The sequence below is a fragment of the Protopterus annectens genome, chromosome 4.part1 (genome assembly GCF_019279795.1).
Source record: "Protopterus annectens isolate FY-2018-M chromosome 4.part1, PAN1.0, whole genome shotgun sequence".
In the NCBI taxonomy this organism is placed as follows: Eukaryota; Metazoa; Chordata; order Ceratodontiformes; family Protopteridae; genus Protopterus; species Protopterus annectens.
In genome coordinates this window covers 907,844,269-907,862,795 of record NC_056734.1, presented here as the reverse complement: position 1 = coordinate 907,862,795, position 18,527 = coordinate 907,844,269, and the positions used below count along the sequence as shown (strand labels likewise).

The following is an 18,527-nucleotide window of genomic DNA, read 5'->3' as shown; positions in this document are numbered from 1 at the left end:
GACAAAAAGGCATCAAATCATTCTGCGCATGTTTCAGAAATTACTCCGGATAAGACTAAAGCAAGTAGAGGTGTTTATGCATGGGGCTAAACACAGCTGCAACACCATTCTGGGGCTGTCATCCTACCCCTTCTAATTATTTAAACTAAACTCTGACATCTCATAATCCCAGGTGAAATGGAATTTCTCCTTACCCAAGTATTGTGGCTCTCTCACATCTGCTAGACTTTTATGTGTTAGAGATGTTTGGTATTGGTAATGTTTGCAGTATTATATAAAAATATCTTGACAAATACCCAGATGTAAAAATAATTAAAACATTCATTATTATTATCCAGGTATCTTCCATCCTTATTTTTCTCTTTCTTTTATAGTCCCTCTTGCAGTCTCTGATCTATGGGCCTCTGAAATAACACCATCGTCTTTAGTATTAAACTGGAACTATACTGATGGTTGTGGTCCTGTTACATACATCATCACAGGTGGTTCCTTGCCAGCCAAAGGACAGTCTGTTTCTGGAACATCAACAGTGATAAGTGATCTCCCCTGTGGGGATGAGGTCACATTTACAGTTGTCGCGGTAGCTGCTGATGGAACAACAGAAGGCGAAGGAAAAGACCTTTCTGTCTTTACAAGTAAGATTTAGATTTCTCTTTGTTCTGCTCTTTAATGCAGGTATTCTATTTTACTTATAACGATTTCACCACCACATGAAAGATGTACCTTGTATCCACAATACTGTTATTCTGAAGAGAAACATTAATTTCTCATACTATGAAGTGGTTAGATATTTAAAACTTTATTGAGCACATTGTTTTTCTGCTGAGCAAGACACAGTTTCAGATAAATAATGCAGCAGAACAGAGAGGTAATCTGGGTTTTTCTTGGTGCATATGCTTTATACTAGTTTCCTAAAGATATACATATATATATATATATATATATATATATATATATATATATATATATATATATATATGCATATACATATATTACATGTATTATATATATATATATATATATATATATATATATGTATAGAGAGAGAGAGAGACATACACACACACAGACACGCACACACACACGCACACACACACACACACACACACACACACACACACACACACACACACACACACACATACACACACACACACACACACACACACACACACACACACACACACACACACACACACACACACACACACAAAATCAAATATGTATAACTATGGGGTACATGATTAGAATGGCCATCTCCTCTGACACCATAAAAAGCTAATTTAAAGACAAAAAGGCATCAACTTGTTCTGCGCATGTTTCAGAAATTTCTCCGGATAAGACTAAAGCAAGTAAAGGTGTTTGTACATGGGGCTAAACACAACTGCAACACCATTCTGGGGCTGTCACCCCACCCCTTCTAATTATTTATACTAAACTCTGACATCTCATAATCCCAGGTGAAATTAAATTTCTCCTTACCCAAGTATTGAGGCTGTCTCACATCTGCTAGACTTTTCTGTGATAGGAATGTTGATTTGGTATTTGTAATGTTTGCAATATTATATAAAAATATCTTGACAAATATCCAGATGTAAAAATAATTAAAACATTCATTTTTATTATCCAGGTATCTTCCATCCTTATTTTTCTCTTTTTTTTATAGACCCTCTTGCAATCTCTGATCTATGGGCCTCTGAAATAACACCATCGTCTGTAGTGTTAAACTGGAACTATACTGATGGTTGTGGTCCTGTTACATACATCGTCACAGGTGGTTCCTTGCCAGCCAAAGGACAGGTTGTTTCTGGAACATCAACACTGATAACAGATCTCCCCTGTGGGGATGAGGTCACATTTACAGTTGTCGCGGTAGCTGCTGATGGAACAACACAAGGAGAAGCTAAAGACTTTTCCGTCTTTACAAGTAAGATTTTCATTTGTCTTTCCTCTGCTCTTCAATGCAAGTTTTCTATTTTATTCTTAATAAATTCAGCACCATATGAAGGAGGTACATTGCTTCCAAAATAATGTTATTCTGTAGAGAAACATTAATTTCTCATACTATGAAGTTGTTAGACATTTAAAAATATTGAGGACATTCTTTTTCTGCCAAATAATACACAGTTTCAAGTAACTGATGTAGTAGAATAGAGTGGCAGTGAGGGTTTTTTCCAGGTTTATATGCTTTATATCACTTTTTAAAATAATATTTAATTATATATCTAAGTATTTTGCATATATATATATATATATATATATATATATATATATATATAAAATCTACATATTACTCTGGATCAGACTAATGAAAGTGCAAGTGTTTTGGTATGGGGTTATACGAACCTGCAAAACCACACTGGGGCTTACACCCCACCCCTTCTAATTATACATGCTAAACTCTGATATCTCACAGTCCCAGGGGGAAAGGAAATATCTCCTTACCTTAGCATTTTGGATTTACAACATCTACTGGCATTTTCTGTGTTTGAGATGTTCAACTGGTACTTGAATATTTGAAGTGTTATGTAAAAATATCTAGACAAATAGCCATATGTAAAATTAATTAAAAAATCATTATTATCCAGCTGTCTTCTATGCTTATGTTTCATTTTCCTTCACAGCCCCGCTTCCAGTCTCTGACCTGCAGGTCTCAGAAATAACACCATCATCTTTAGTATTAAGCTGGAACTATACTGATAGTTGTGGTCCTGTTACATACATCATCACAGGTGGTTCCTCACCAGCAGAAGAACAGATTTTTTCTGGAACATCAACAGTGATAAGTGATCTCCCCTGTGGGGATGAGGTCACATTTACAGTTGTCGCGGTAGCTGCTGATGGAACAACAGAAGGAGAAGGAAAAGACCTTTCTGTCTTTACAAGTAAGATTTCGATTTCTCTTTGTTCTCCTCTTCAATGCAGGTATTCTGTTTTACTTATAAGGATTTCACCACCACATGAAAGATGTACCTTGTTTCCACAGTAATGTTATTCTGAAGAGAAACATTAATTTCTCATACTATGAAGTGGTTAGATATTTAAATCTTTATTGAGCACATTGTTTTTCTGCTAAGCAAGACACAGTTTCAGGTAAATAATGCAGCAGAATAGGGAGGTAATCTGTTTTTTTCTGGTTGCACATGCTTTATACTAGTTTCCTAAAGTTAAACATACATATATATATATATATATATATATATATATATATATATATATATATATATACTTATTATGTGTATATATATATATATATATATATATATATATATATATATATATGTGTGTGTGTGTGTATATACATATATTACATGTATCATTTATATATATATATATATATATATATATATATATATATATATATATATATATATATATATATATAAATGCATACATACATACATATGTTTACACACACACCCAGACACACACATATGCACACACACAATCAAATATGTATAACTATGGGATACATGATTTGAATGACAAACTCCTCTGACACCATAAAAAGCTAATTTAAAGACAAAAAGGCATCAACTCATTCTGGGCATGTTTCAGAAATTACTCCGGAAAAGACTAAAGCAAGTAGTGGTGTTTATACATGGGGTTAAACACAGCTGCAACACCATTCTGGGGCTGTCACCCCACCCCTTCTAATTATTTATACTAAACTCTGACATCTCATAATCCCAGGTGAAATGGAATTTCTCCTTACCCAATCATTGTGACTGTCTCACATCTGCTAGACTTTTCTGTGTTAGAGATGTTCAGTTGGTATTTGCAATGTTTGCAGTATTATATAAAAATATCTTGACAAATATCCAGATGTAAAAATAATTAAAACATTCATTATTATTATCCAGGTATCTTCCATCCTTATTTTTCTCTTTCTTTTATAGACCCTCTTGCTGTCTCTGATCTATGGGCCTCTGAAATAACACCATCTTCTTTAGTGTTAAACTGGAACTATACTGATGGTTGTGGTACTGTTACATACATTGTCACAGGTGGTTCCTTGCCAGCCAAAGGACAGGTTGTTTCTCGAACATCAACACTGATAACAGATCTCCCCTGTGGGGATGAGGTCACATTTTTTTATTTTATTTTATTTTTATTTTACATTTGTTGACCGGGCTAGTCCAGCTGGATATATGTCCATTTTCAGTGGAGGCCCGGGGAGAAAAGCTCCACAAATTACAACAACATAAAAGGTCAAGACAAAGACAATAATAGTATAATTTGGTACATAAGTTTTAACAATTATAGTACAAGCCTAAGATTATATATTTTATATTGCAGTAGGAAAAAGGAAAAATTTATCTAAGAATAGATGAATAAGACTAATACATTTGTATTAAAAATGGTGTAGTACAAATCTTTATAACATATTACAAAATTAGATACACCTAGTAATTTATGATAAGAGATTCTAAGGTCTCACAAAAACCTAAGAAAGAAAAAACACTAGAGATCAATAGATAGAGTATAGAAGAACAGCAAACAAGGATGGATTTCTAGTGTTATTTAACACATAGGTTGTGATACTATATGAAGGTGTTTGATCATTCCACAGTATATACTTATTTACATGAGAAAAAAGGTTAAGCTCACTAAAAATTAGTGAGACAATACAAGATCATGATAGGCTAGGAATTGTGGGAGTCTAGTTAATAGTTAGGTACTTAGTCTGGGTAAACACAGGGGCATAGCCAGTGTGATTTGAGGTAGGGTTTAAGCTTGCTTTTAAATAAGCTGACAGAGGATATTGAGGTTAGCTGGCTTGGGAGGATGTTCCAGGCTTTACCTACTGTATTGGAGAACAAGGTGTCACCAGCTAAGTTGTTGGATTTTGATATTTGTACAAGTAGGTTGTTAGCTGAGTGTAAGGTCTTGAGGTTATTATAGGGGATGACTAGGGATGTAAGTATGGGTGTATTTTGAGGTAAATACAGGATCTTATGGGCTACTATTAATTGACTGAAAAGTATTAAATTTGGCAGCTCTAACCATCCTAACTGATTCAGATTGATACAGTGATGAGTTCTATAGGAGGACCCAGCTGCAAATCTGCCAATATTGTTGTAGGAGGATGTAAGTTTACTCAGATTACTTCTACATATTTTGGTATAGATAGGGGAGGCATAGAGCAAGGTACAGATGAGGTGGGTACGAGCAATAGTAACCCTGGCTGGAGGTGTAAGAAAGGGTTTTATTCTATAGAGGGAACCTAGTTTCTTGTTTACTATTTTTATGGTGTTATTAATGTGAGGTTCAAAGGACAAGTTGTTATCTATTAGTAACCCGAGTAGTTTGGTGGTTGGTTCCGGAGATATTATAGTTCCATCATTTGAAGTAATAGTAAAGTTAAGTGGGGAGGTTCTGCGGGTGGGGGTAAATAGTAGGATTTTTGTTTTTTTGGGGTTAAGGATAAGACGTCTTTGTAGGAGCCAGTTTTCAACTGTACTAAAGGTCATTTGGGTTAGTGACTGAAGTTCTGATTGAGAAGCAGCAGCGCATATGAGTGTGGAGTCGTCAGCGTATTGGATACAGTCAGCTTGAGGAATTACAGAATGAAGGTCATTTGTAAAGATGGAGAAGAGTAATGGGCCTAATTTACAATTGTCGCGGTAGCTGCTGATGGAACAACACAAGGAGAAGCAAAAGACTTTTCCGTCTTTACAAGTAAGATTTTCATTTATCTTTCCTCTGCTCTTCAATGCAAGTTTTCTGTTTTATTCTTAATAAATTCAGCACCATATGAAGGAGGTACATTGCATCCAAAATAATGTTATTCTGTAGAGAAACATTAATTTCTCATACTATGAAGTGGTTAGACATTTAACAATACTGAGGACATTCTTTATCTGCCAAATAATACACAGTTTCAAGTAACTGATGAAGCGGCATTGAGGGTTTTTCCAGGTTTATATGCTTTATATCACTTTTTAAAATAATATTTAATTATATATCTATGTATTTTGCATATATATATATATATATATATATATATATATATATATATATATATATATATATATATATATATATATATATATATTATATGTATATATATATATATATGTATATATATATATATATATATATATATATATGTGTGTGTGTGTATAATGTACGTATTAAATTATTCTGGATCAGACTAAAGAAAGTGCAAGTTTTTTGTATGTGGTTATACCCACCTACAACACCATTCGGAGTCTTACACCCCACCCCTGCTAATTATATATGCTAAACTCTGATAACTCACAATCCCAAGGGAAAGGAAATATCTCCTTACCTTAGCATTTTGGATTTCCCACATCTACTGTCCTTTTCTGTTTTTGAGATGTTCAACTGGTACTTGAAATATTTGAAGTGTTATGGTTGTGGTTCTGTTACATACATCGTCACAGGTAGTTCGTCGCCAGCAGAAGAACAGGTTGTTTCTGGAACATCAACAGTGATAAGTGATCTCCCCTGTGGGGATCAGGTCACATTTACAGTTGTAGCAAGTGCAAGTGTTTCTGTATGGGGTTAAACCAACCTGCAACACCACCCTGTGGCTATCACCCCATCCCTGCTATATATATATATATATATATATATATATATATATATATATATATATATATATATATATATATATACTACTGCTGGCCTTTTCTGTGTTAGAGATGTTTAACTGTTCTTTGAAATATTTGAAGTGTTATGTAAAAATATCTAGACAAATAGCCAAATGTAAAATAAATTAAAAAATCATTATTATCCAGATGTCTTACATCCTTATGTTTCATTTTCCTTCATGGCCCCTCTTCCATTCTCTGATCTCCGGGCCTCTGAAATAATACCATCATCTTTAGTATTAATCTGGAACTATCCTGATGGTTGTGGTCCTGTTACATACATCATCACATTTGGTTCTTTGCAAGCTGAAGAACAGGTGGTTTCTGGAACATCAACACTGATAAGTGATCTCCCCTGTTGGGATCATGTCACATTTACATTTGTAGCAGTAGCTGCTGATGGAACAGCACATGCCCTGGGATTCTGGAACACTCCACCTGGGATTCAGGAACACTCCATGCAAGAATAAGCTATTCTTGCATGGAATGTTCCATGTCCGTGTAGAGCAGCAGCGCACCTTGCATATTCATGAAGGCGTGCTCCTGTACTCTCTACATTGAAATGATCCATGTACGAGCCAGGGGGTGTGTCCAAGCAGGACAAGGACACTAAACACACACCCTGCATTCAGAAAGTGCTGTATGACACTTTGCTCTAATATTATGCCAGTATTTCAATGTCCGCAGACACTGAAATGTAAAATAGATCATTTCAATGTCCGTGGACACTGAAATAAAAACGGACAGAGGAAAGCAATACAGGGGGTGTTTCACAGCTTCTGTGACACATCCCCTGCATTGATAAAGCACCGTATGGCATTTCTGCATCCTGCAGAAGCAGGAAATGCATGCAAATGCACACATACATACCTCTCAACCATACATATTTTCACAGAATGTCCAGATTTGTGCCTCATATTTTATTTATTTATTTATTATTTATTTATTTATTGACATTTGTTAACTGGGTTGGTCCATCTGGGCCAGGAGCCCATTTTCAGTGGAGACCCGAGGAGAAAAGCTCCAATTACATGCAATAAAGTATACATGATAGTTTAACAAGCAAAAAGTACAGTGATCAATTTCAAAAACAAGTCATTCAGTTGAGAAAAACATTACAAGTTCTCATTAAATTCAGGCATTTCAAAAGCAAAATATAAATATATTGTGCTGGAGTGTGTACAACAGAGTATAGTGGGGTTACGTAGGGTCATGGCAAGTACAACTTTTTGTCCTCATAAAGTGTAGTTTGAGTTATTTCTTAAATTGTAAAGGGTGTGTTATGGAGCGTAAAGGAGATGGAAGGTTATTCCATGCCTGGGATAGGGAGGATTTATAAAGTAATCTACCAAAAGATTTTTTTGGTTGATAGATGTTGAGAAGTTCTTGGTTAGATGTACGAAGTCTGTGAGTTGCTGTATAGGTAGAAACTAAGGAGGACAGGGCAGGGCAGATTAATGGCTTATACAGTATGGAGTGGATTATTTGAAACTGAGATAGAAGTTGTTGTGGGAGTTCTAGCCATTGTAAGGAGTTGAGAGAGAGGCAGTGGTAAGAGTTGTGTGGGGGATTTGTGATGAACCTTGCTACTTTGTGGTATGTTTGTTGGAGTTTGGCCAGGGTATTTGCTTGAATATTAGTCAGAATAGGTGTGGCATAGAGAAGGGAGGGGAGAAGAAGAGCCTGTGATAGGGTCAGTCTGGCATCGTAGGTCAGGAATCTACGATGTCGGTAGAGCATACCTAGATTTTGGTGAGTTTTCTTTATACTTTGTAGAATGTGTAGGTTAAATTTTAGTTTGTCGTCAATGATGGCTCCTAGAAGTTTTGTGTGGGAGTCAGGTTGTATGGTGGTGTTACTGGAGGATGAGATAAGAAAGTTAGATTTTAGGTGAGAGTGTGTCCGGGGGAAGAATAACAGAAGTTTGTTTTTCTTAGGGTTTAGGATAAGTAGATTTTCAGCTAGCCATTTTTTCAATGATAGAAAGGTGTCCTGGTTGAGTGTGAGGAGGTCAGAGATGTTATTGGAAGAACAGATGAGTGTTGAATCATCAGCATATTGGACTAGTACTGATTGTTTGCAGGAGGTATATAGTTCATTTGTAAAGATATTGAAGAGGAGGGGACCCAAGATGGAGCCTTGAGGCACCACAGTAGTTACAGGGAGGTAGGGTGAGCAAGCGGAGAGCCAACAAACAGATTGCTGTCTGTCAGACAAATAACTAGAGAAGAAGGTAAGGGTGGAGGGAGCCAGGCAGAAGTTAAAAAGTTTAGTCAGGAGTAAAGGGTGAGAGACAGTGTCAAAAGCTTTTGAGAGATCAAGAAAGAGGCTGGATACTAGGAGGCTTTTGTCTTGAGCTTCGGCTATTGTGTGTGTAAATGACAGGAGACCTGTAGAGGTGCTGTGGTTAGGGCAAAAGCCATGTTGGGAGGGTGTGAGGAGGTTCTGTTGGAGGAGACAGTGAAGGAGTTGAGTGTGTACACATTTTTCCATAAGTTTGGAGAGAGGAGAGAGGATGTCAATTGGGCGAAAGTTTGATGGTTCTGTAGAGTTTTCCCCTTTGTCCAATGGGGTGGTAAAGAAGTATTTCAAAATATCTGACAATGTAGATTCCTGGATAGATCTATTAATCAAGATAGATACTGGATAAGCAATGGATTCAGCAGCTAATTTGAGGAAAGTGGGTGGTAGGTTGTCAAAGGAGGGAGAGCAAGGTTTTAGTTTTAGAAGGAGTGACTTTATATATGAGGATGGGACTGGTTTTAAGGAGTAGACATTACTGTTCAGAGGCTTGGGAGGGACATAGGTGGTGTTTGTGTAGTCGTTTGTGGGAGTAAGTTTCTGGACAGTTTCGATGAAGTGTCTATTGAGAAAGGTAGCAGTTTCTAGTGGGCTATTGTTTGGGTAAGGAGAGGGGTTTGAGGGGGAACCTGGATTCAGGATTTTCTTTAAGGTGGACAAGAATTTCTGCAGATGTGTTTTACAGTTATTCTGGGGAGAGTTATAATAAGATTTTTTTTGTCTTTACAGACATGTCTTTTGATAAGATTTCGAAATTCTTTGTATTTAAGAACAAGGGAAGCTTGTTTAGTCTCTGTCCAGGTTTTGGTCCACTTTTCATAAAATTATGGTTTTCTAGTAAATTAGTGGAAAAATCATTAAAGATTGAAGCTGGAAAATAATGAGAGACATTTGAATTTCAGACATTATACCCTTCAGAAAATTCATGCCAGTGCAAAGCCTGTTATTCTATCAACTTTCTGAGTTGGCAAGAACAATATTTAAAAATCGTCCCTATGTTTGCGCATTTGTCCCATTTTTATTCATTGCTATGTCCAAATTTCTTGTTCTAAGAGGTTGAGAGGTATGCACACATAACAGGGGAGAAATCCCTCAAACATAAATAAGCACAAGCACAGCCCCACAAAAACAAGAAGGTCCATAGAGAACATGTCATGCATCAGCATGAAACATGCACAGAATCCTGAAAGGCCAGTCATTGCCATTATGTCACAAATACAGTCCCAGGTAGTTGTCAGAACACCACAATACACACCCATATTACCTAAAAAAATAATAATAATAATATATCCTTATTTTTAATGCCCTAAGGAATGTTTAAGTGTAGCTAAATAGGTGTGTACATCACAGCTTAAACATCCCATAGGAGCTAAATGAAAACAGAGATAAAGCTCTTAAGACAAGATAGTGTAGTGGTTAGCATTGCAGCTTTACATGTCGCTGTTCATAGTTGAATTCCCAAAACAGGTAACTTATTTTCTCATGTGAGAGTAGTGCTAACTATTTTTTTGTCAACTAGGGTAGTGTAGCAGTTCAAAAAGTGAGATCTCAGTGTAGAAAGGTTCTGAAACCCCCATATAAACACATGTGCCCCATACAGTATAGTCACACAAGAATATAATGTAATGAAAGCACAAAGGAGGATGTCATGGAAGGTAAATGTAAAATTATAATGTGTATGTAAATATTTATTTTATATTATACAATGACTGGCCATTAACATACAAAAAATAGTATGCTAATTGGCCAGCCCAAACAGAGTGTCCATTGTAAATTCGAGAGTATACTAATGGAAACGGTCTGGTTGCCTGGACTTTTTCCATTTGTATATCTCCTGTTTTTTTTTTTGTTTTCTTTTTGTCTGCATAGATAGCAGTGGAAAAATTAAGAAAGACTGCTTTTTTTAACATATCTCGCTATGTGTAACGAGTTGAAGAACTCGTATAACATACCAAGATATCATAAAAAAATGCAATTGAGATCTTCCTTTCAACAGAGAAAGGAAGATCTCTGTTTCTTTTTTAATATATCTCACTATGTTATAAGAGTTCTTCAACTCATATAACGTACTGAGATATGTTAAAAAAAGAAATGGAGATCTCCCTATCTCCGTTCCTATGTCTGCACAGTAGTGATGTACTGCGTAAGTGTGGGAACACATCCCTTATGCATGCGCAACACATCATAAATGTCCCAGAATACCAGAAAACCGCAGAAGGGCAGCACAGAGTCATGATACGACATTATATAAGAAAGGTGAGTATTATTTTTCTTAAATAATGCCCATGGCTGGGTGTGGGCAATGCTGGATTTACCCATGGTTGGCTTCGCCCTCGTGACCAAACCACATCAATTGTAGGTAAATCCAGCATTACCCACACCCAGCTGTGGGTTATTGCTTAAATGTAACATTTTAAGTATAATATGCATAAATGTGCCTTAGTCTGTATCTATCAGATCTTGTTCTACCCGGCAACAAAATAGTCAGCCCAGCCAAGTCTCAATACCAGGCTGCTGTCCTCTACAATCACAGCAATATAACACTACACTGTCTGAGCTGTGAAGTTTGTATTGCTTTAATGGACATATCCTGCATTCAAATCATTTAACATTGATTAAAAAAAAAAAAAAAAAAAAAAAAAAAAAAAAAAAAAAAAAGAGAACAGCTCCAAGTGTCGAACCTCTGACCCTGGAAACTATAGTAAATGAAAAAGTACCACTACACCAGGTGAACTATAAGATTTAATTTTGCTTTTCCAAACATATCATGCAATAGATGCATACAACTTTAGGGAGAAAGCTTTGTGGAACCTTTCATGTGTTGTATATAGACATATACACACACACACACACACACACATATATAAATATATATATATATATATATATATATATATATATATATATATATATATATATATATATATATATATATAAATATATAAATATATATATATATATACATATATATATATATATATATATATATATATATAAATAGATAGATATGTCTGATGAAACATATATATGAAAACGTAGAGTCATAATATAGATATACATATATAAAAATATAAACTAAGGAAAATGTTATATATATATATATATATATATATATATATATATATATATATATATATATATATATATATATATATATATATATATATATATATATATATATATATGGGTCTACCTGACAACACCGACGCGCTAAAACACCAACAAAATCACCAATACCACAAAACCGAAAGTTCAGAAACACAAAACATCACATACCTGACAAACCACAATCCCGACACTCAACAAACACACAACACAAGCACGCCAAAAACCTTACAAACCTACACTGAACCTTACATACACAACTATCTATGCATTAACCTTAAACCAAGCCCTAACCCTAAGGTCCGTCACTATCGCACACTCACTTAACCTGCGCCCTAACCCTAACTCACTTAACCCATCCCTATCCCTAATGTCTGTCACTATCGCACACTCACCTGACCCACGCCCTAACCCTAACTCACTTAACCCGCCCCTAACCCTACAGACCGTCGCTATCGCACACTTACCTTACCCACACCCTGACCCTAACATCCATCCCTATCGTACACTTACCTTTACATGTTGGTGTTCTCAGCATTGGGATCCTCAACTGTCAGTTTTCTCCATTGTCGATCTTCTGGTGTTGGTGTTCTCGTCGTCGGTGTTTCGAGATTTTGGCGTTTTCAGGTAGACCTATATAGATATATATATATATATATATATATATATATATATATATATATATATATATATATATATATATATATATATAGATACATATATAAAACAGGCAGTGCAGGTATATCTCAGAACCATCCCTCTCAACCTGTTAGTGTAAGGAACCTGTACAAAGACTGTAAAAGTGGGAAATGGGCCACATATATGGACATATTTCAAAAATTGCTGTTAGAAATAAATACAAAAACACTGGATGCACTCGAAAAAGTACCAAAAATCCCACGAACGGAGTGCAAGAAGCCAAAGAAAAACTGTAGAACTTCTGTAACTCCTTTTAAGACGTGTTTAATGAATGAAACGAACTACACAGACCATAACATTAACGCAATTCAAACAACACAGTTCCTAAGCGTTTTCATCCAAACCAAATGGACTTCATCAGACATTATTTAAACATTAAATAGATCTATATATAGTGATTTAATTAACCCAGTGACCAATGAATCTTGCTTTAAACATTTGAATTAAACAAATCAGAAAAACGGCCTCATTAATATTAAAATAAAATAAAATAAAATAGCAATGAAATCCTTGCCTTCAGAATAAAAACCTATCCAAAACATGTACACAGAAATATTCAATTGTTAAAATTATACTTAGTAAAAATAATAAATGTGTAACTAAAATTTTATTTAAATAAAATGCTTGTGCTAACTAACAATATATTCCTATGTATATCTATTGATTTTCCTCCCTCTGCTGTCAAAACCCTGTATTGCATGTGTGTAACACTTGCCTGAAATTCATTACAAAAATGCATATTAAATACAGAATAATGAAATCCATAGAATACTGTTATGCTAATAAAGTGCTTGTGCAAATATTCATAATAAAGTGCTAATGCTAGTATTCTTATTCTTATATGAATGAATAAATAAATAAATAAATAAAACATTAACACCCCACACTATTTAAAAATGTTACAATTATATTTTGTTTGCCTTTATTTTCAATAAAGAAACTATACTCAAATAATCATTCAACCCTGGTTTTTTACCTGCTTCCAGGTATACCTGCCACCACAATTCCTTACTTTCCAAAATCTCTTCCCAAATTCCACCCCTTACGTCTTTTCTAACTTGTTGAAGAATAAAAAAATAAAATTTACATCCTTTGCATTCTTTACTATGTTTAAATAGTGCACTTGTCTCTTTTCCTTTTGAATATCATAGACATGTTCAGATATTCTTTTCTTTAACTCTCTTTCAGTTTTTCCCACGTAATATGATAACATTTGTCACAAGTTGCCAGATAGACCACACCTCTTGTGTCACAGTTGTAGCAACCTTTACTTTTGATTAAAATATTTCTACTTCCTATATAAATGTCACTCTTATTAATGACGTAAGAACATTGATTGCACCGACCACATCTAAAAGTTCCAACTTTTTTTGTATCATTCTTCCTATAATCCCCACTTTTCTTATTTTTTTCTAACATGTTCTTTATACATCTGGAATTTCTATATATAATTTTGGGCTTAAAACTATTTATTTCCTCTATATCAGTTAGGGCAGTAAATTTATCCCATTCTTTGTTTAAAATGCTTCCTAGTCCAAAATTTTGTGTATTGTATTCTACAATGAGATTCCTTTGGTACTGTTCTTCGACAGTGCCCTTATTTTTACCTTCTTCACATAATGTTTTAAATTCTCTCATACCTATAATGGGTTTGAATCTCTCCGCCCTACCCTTTTCCACTTCCCTTCTTATGTTAGTCACAAATATTTCTGGATAACCTCTTTCTAAAAACATCTTATTTAATTTGTTACACTCAATTACAAAATCGTCATCCAGACTGGTCATCCTTGATCCCCTCACAAACTGCCCTTTTACTATATTTCGCTTGCAGTGCAGGGGATGGGCACTTTCAAAATGTAAATATGAATTAACATAAGTGTTTTTTCTATATACCCTGGATGCAAAATACTTGAGTGTATCATTCTTGACTAGTTCTATATCCAGATACTGTAACACCTCACTATTAATATTATAAGTGAACTTTAAGAAGTTAGTAGTATTGCCATTATATTCCATAAATTCCATAAACCTTTCCTGTCCCCCTATCCAAAATATAACTATATCATCAAGGAATCTTCTGTACAGAATCCATTCCTTGTTGAATTCAGAATTTAAAATACATTTTTCCTCCCATTTGGACAAAACTATGTTGGCATATGTAGGTGCACATGCCGCCCCCATGGACACCCCAGTCTTTTGCTGAAAATACTCTCCATCAAATATTAAAAAATTATATTTTAAAATAGTGTCCATGAGAGCTACCGAAAGTATTTTTTCTTCTTGAGTCATAGTTTTGTCCTCAAATATACACTCTTCAAACATCTCCATACCACAATCATGTGGTATACTGGAGAATAAATAAACAATATCTATAGTTATAAATAAAAGGTCGGTGCTGTAAAAGTCAGGTGAAAGCTGTTTTAAAAAATCCCATGAGTCCTTTAAAACAACTTTATTGTTTGTCCATATATGCTTGGTAGTTGTATCTACATATTTCGCCAAGGGTGTTGTTTTTGACCCTTCAGCCGTGACTATCGGTCTTAAGGGGGGGTCCAACCAATTTTTGTGGACTTTCGGAATTCCGAACATTGTAGCCATTCTAGGTTTTATTACTATAAGAAATTTATATAATTCAGGCTTTAACACCCCCTCAAACATGAAATCTTTCAACATGTTGTCTATCCGGTGGTAAGCTACATTTACCTCATTTTTCGAAACCACCGTATACTTTGATTCATCCCTGAGGATCCTGTTCATCTTTCCTTCGTAAATAATGTTATCCATAATAACCACGCCCCCCCCCCTTATCTGGTTTCATAACCCTGATAGAATCATCGTCTATTAATTCAATTAATGCTTCCTTCTCATCCTTCTTCAAGTTATTGTGAAATCTGTTTGTATTCTTATTATGTTTATTTCTAATTTCTTCTTCCAATATTTTTTCAAAATTTCTTAACTGAGGTAATAAGGGTGGATTATACGTAGATTTCTTTCTCAATTCTATCTTATTGTTTCCATACCCATAACCATTATTCTTAGCCAACACACTTAAATTATTTTTTCTCATAAATAACTTAGTGTCTAATATTGTGGTGGTGGTATCTCCCTTACAGCTGGGTATAAATTTAAATCCCTTACTAAGTAAATTGAAATGATTTTCTTTAATATAAAAATTACCATAATTGTATATGGAAAAGTCCTTATACGTATATTTAACATTATCTGTTATATTAATATTATTGACGTTAACATCCAAGTCAATAATACTAGCAGAGTGGGTGTTAATTAAAACCTCCCCCTCCCTCTTCTCCCCCCCCCCCTTTGTGTAAAAATTTCCTTTATTATTGTGAGGCCCATATTCTTCATCTGTTTCCCTTACTAAAGGAGGGAAATCTTGGTCATATTGATAGTCATTCCTAACCTCTGTGTGACTATAACTGGGTTTATTCCATCTCCTGTTGTTAAAAAAATTATTAGTGTCCCTTTTAGGAACCATAGGCTTAGGGTAATTAGTCCCATTTTCATACTCTGAAATGTCCCTTTGTAGTTTACCTAACTTCCGTTGCATGACTTGTTTACATTTATCATCAGTATCCTGCCTGATTTTGTAATATTGTTGTCTCTCTTCCTTTATACCATGAATTAAATCATTCTTAATAACTCCATCTAACTCGTCAATTTCTTTACTTAAACATATTAATTTCCTCTCATTTTCCTCAATAATTAACTTAATAATATCCAGGCCACACTGGTTAAACACTTTGAGTAAGCTCGTGTGAAAAATAGAACCACATGTAACGTTATTAGGATACTTGCAGATACGTAGTCCTTTAGGGACAATTTCCTTTTTCAAACACTCCAGTAAATATGTGTTTTCAATATTTAAAATTTTAAACTTAGTCATTAAAACTTTAAGTTTATCTAGTTTGACAACATAAGACTCCCCATCCATATTGTCAGAGCCTATATGTACATCCACACCAAACACAACATTTCTCTTTAACCAGTCATTAGTGCTTGTATTGTTAGAACAAACAGTACCTGTGCTTGAACCTGTAGAAGTCGGCTTCTTAGGTTGAGCCCCTGCTGCTGTTCCATGGCGCTCAGTTCTCACCTCAGCCCCTTCAGATTCAGCACAAAAAATGTTTGGAGTCACCAAGGGATTAAAATTAGTCGCTGAACTGTTAGAAAAGTCGCCGGCGTCATCCTCGTCGCCCATAAGCTCCCTTTTCCATTTACTTCTGGTATTATACAGCTGTGCACCTTCGTGACCATTTTCCTCTCCACCAAACTTAGCTTGGCTGACTAACATTTTGTGGCAAAGGGGCGTTAGTAAGTCTATGAGTTCTGTCAATTGGCCAATCAGTTTCCGTGATTGGCCAAGCTCTTCCAGCCCCTCCGAACTCATTACTCTCCGCTCTCCTTCGCAAAAAGTTCTTCTTTGACCCAGGACAATGAACGAAATACAAAAACACTGGATGCACTCGAAAAAGTACCAAAAATCCCATGAACAGAGTGCAAGAAGCCAAAGAAAAACTGTAGAACTTCTGTAACTCCTTTTAAGACGTGTTTAATGAATGAAACGAACTACACAGACCATAACATTAACGCAATTCAAACAACACAGTTCCTAAGCGTTTTCATCCAAACCAAATGGACTTCATCAGACATTATTTAAACATTAAATAGATCTATATATAGTGATTTAATTAACCCAGTGACCAATGAATCTTGCTTTAAACATTTGAATTAAACAAATCAGAAAAACGGCCTCATTAATATTAAAATAAAATAAAATAAAATAGCAATGAAATCCTTGCCTTGCTGTTAGAAATAAAGACGTGTTACAGCAACAGTGTATGTTTCAACAGACAATTACTGAAGGATATGATGATGGAAACTGAAATGTCATGTCATTTGTTTACTGATATAAATCCTTGGATCATCACTGTGATTTACCAAACAAATAGAATAAATTGTGGAACTGAACAAAAGTATGGGCCAAACCTTTGGACATTCTGTGAAAACTCTGGCAGTGGAGAGGTATGTTCAGAACCCCTTAGTGCAATGAATGTGGACCAAGTCTGACAAAGTGGGGGGACAAAGGCCTGAAAATAGGGACATTTCCAAAATACGTCAGTCGATAAGCTGAGAATGTTCATATAGTAACAGTGTATGTCCTAACATATATCAACTGAAATATCACAATTCCAGGATTCAGTTGCTTCTTATTAGTTACTGACCTCAATCCCCCACATCATCCCATTGAAGTGTCATGCATACATAACAGTTATGGTGACCAGGCCAAAGATATTGGCCACACTACTGGGCATCCTATTAATATGTGGACATAACACAACATTAGGGAAACTGAGCAATGTCCAGATTACAGTCAGATTGACATAACACTACCCAGGTCCAGCTCTAGGGCTGTACACATACATTAGCAAATATAACAGGTACTACAGGGATCTAACACTAGCGGAAAACAGACATTGGTGTGAAAGTGCATACCCCCAAACAAGTGCACCACAGTCACAGCGACATACCAGTAATCAAACTGAACATGACAGTATAATACTGTGTGAGCAACCAGATACCTTTTGCCACTCACACATTACTCCTACATATACTACCCCAATTCACAGTGTACTGGGAATCCTGAGGTGTTACATGACATTTCACAGTCAGCCCCTACAAGCATATGGACCTGAAAGACCACCAGCAGATGTAGCAGCTTTCAGAGTCAGATAAGTAAAGGAAGTATGGCACTTACAGCTGCTACTATCCCTACCCAGCCCA

At 35.3% G+C, this 18,527-nt stretch overlaps 1 protein-coding gene across 1 annotated transcript in view; it reads left to right on the top strand.

The window, feature by feature from the left end:
* Nucleotides 1-18,527, top strand: part of LOC122801337 (receptor-type tyrosine-protein phosphatase eta-like) — a 171,927-nt gene that overhangs the window by 2,090 nt on the left and 151,310 nt on the right. The window contains exons 3-5 of the mRNA XM_044070877.1: nt 375-635; nt 1,667-1,927; nt 2,625-2,885. Coding sequence (XP_043926812.1) covers nt 375-635; nt 1,667-1,927; nt 2,625-2,885 — 783 coding nt within the window. The remainder of the gene's footprint in view (nt 1-374; nt 636-1,666; nt 1,928-2,624; nt 2,886-18,527) is intronic.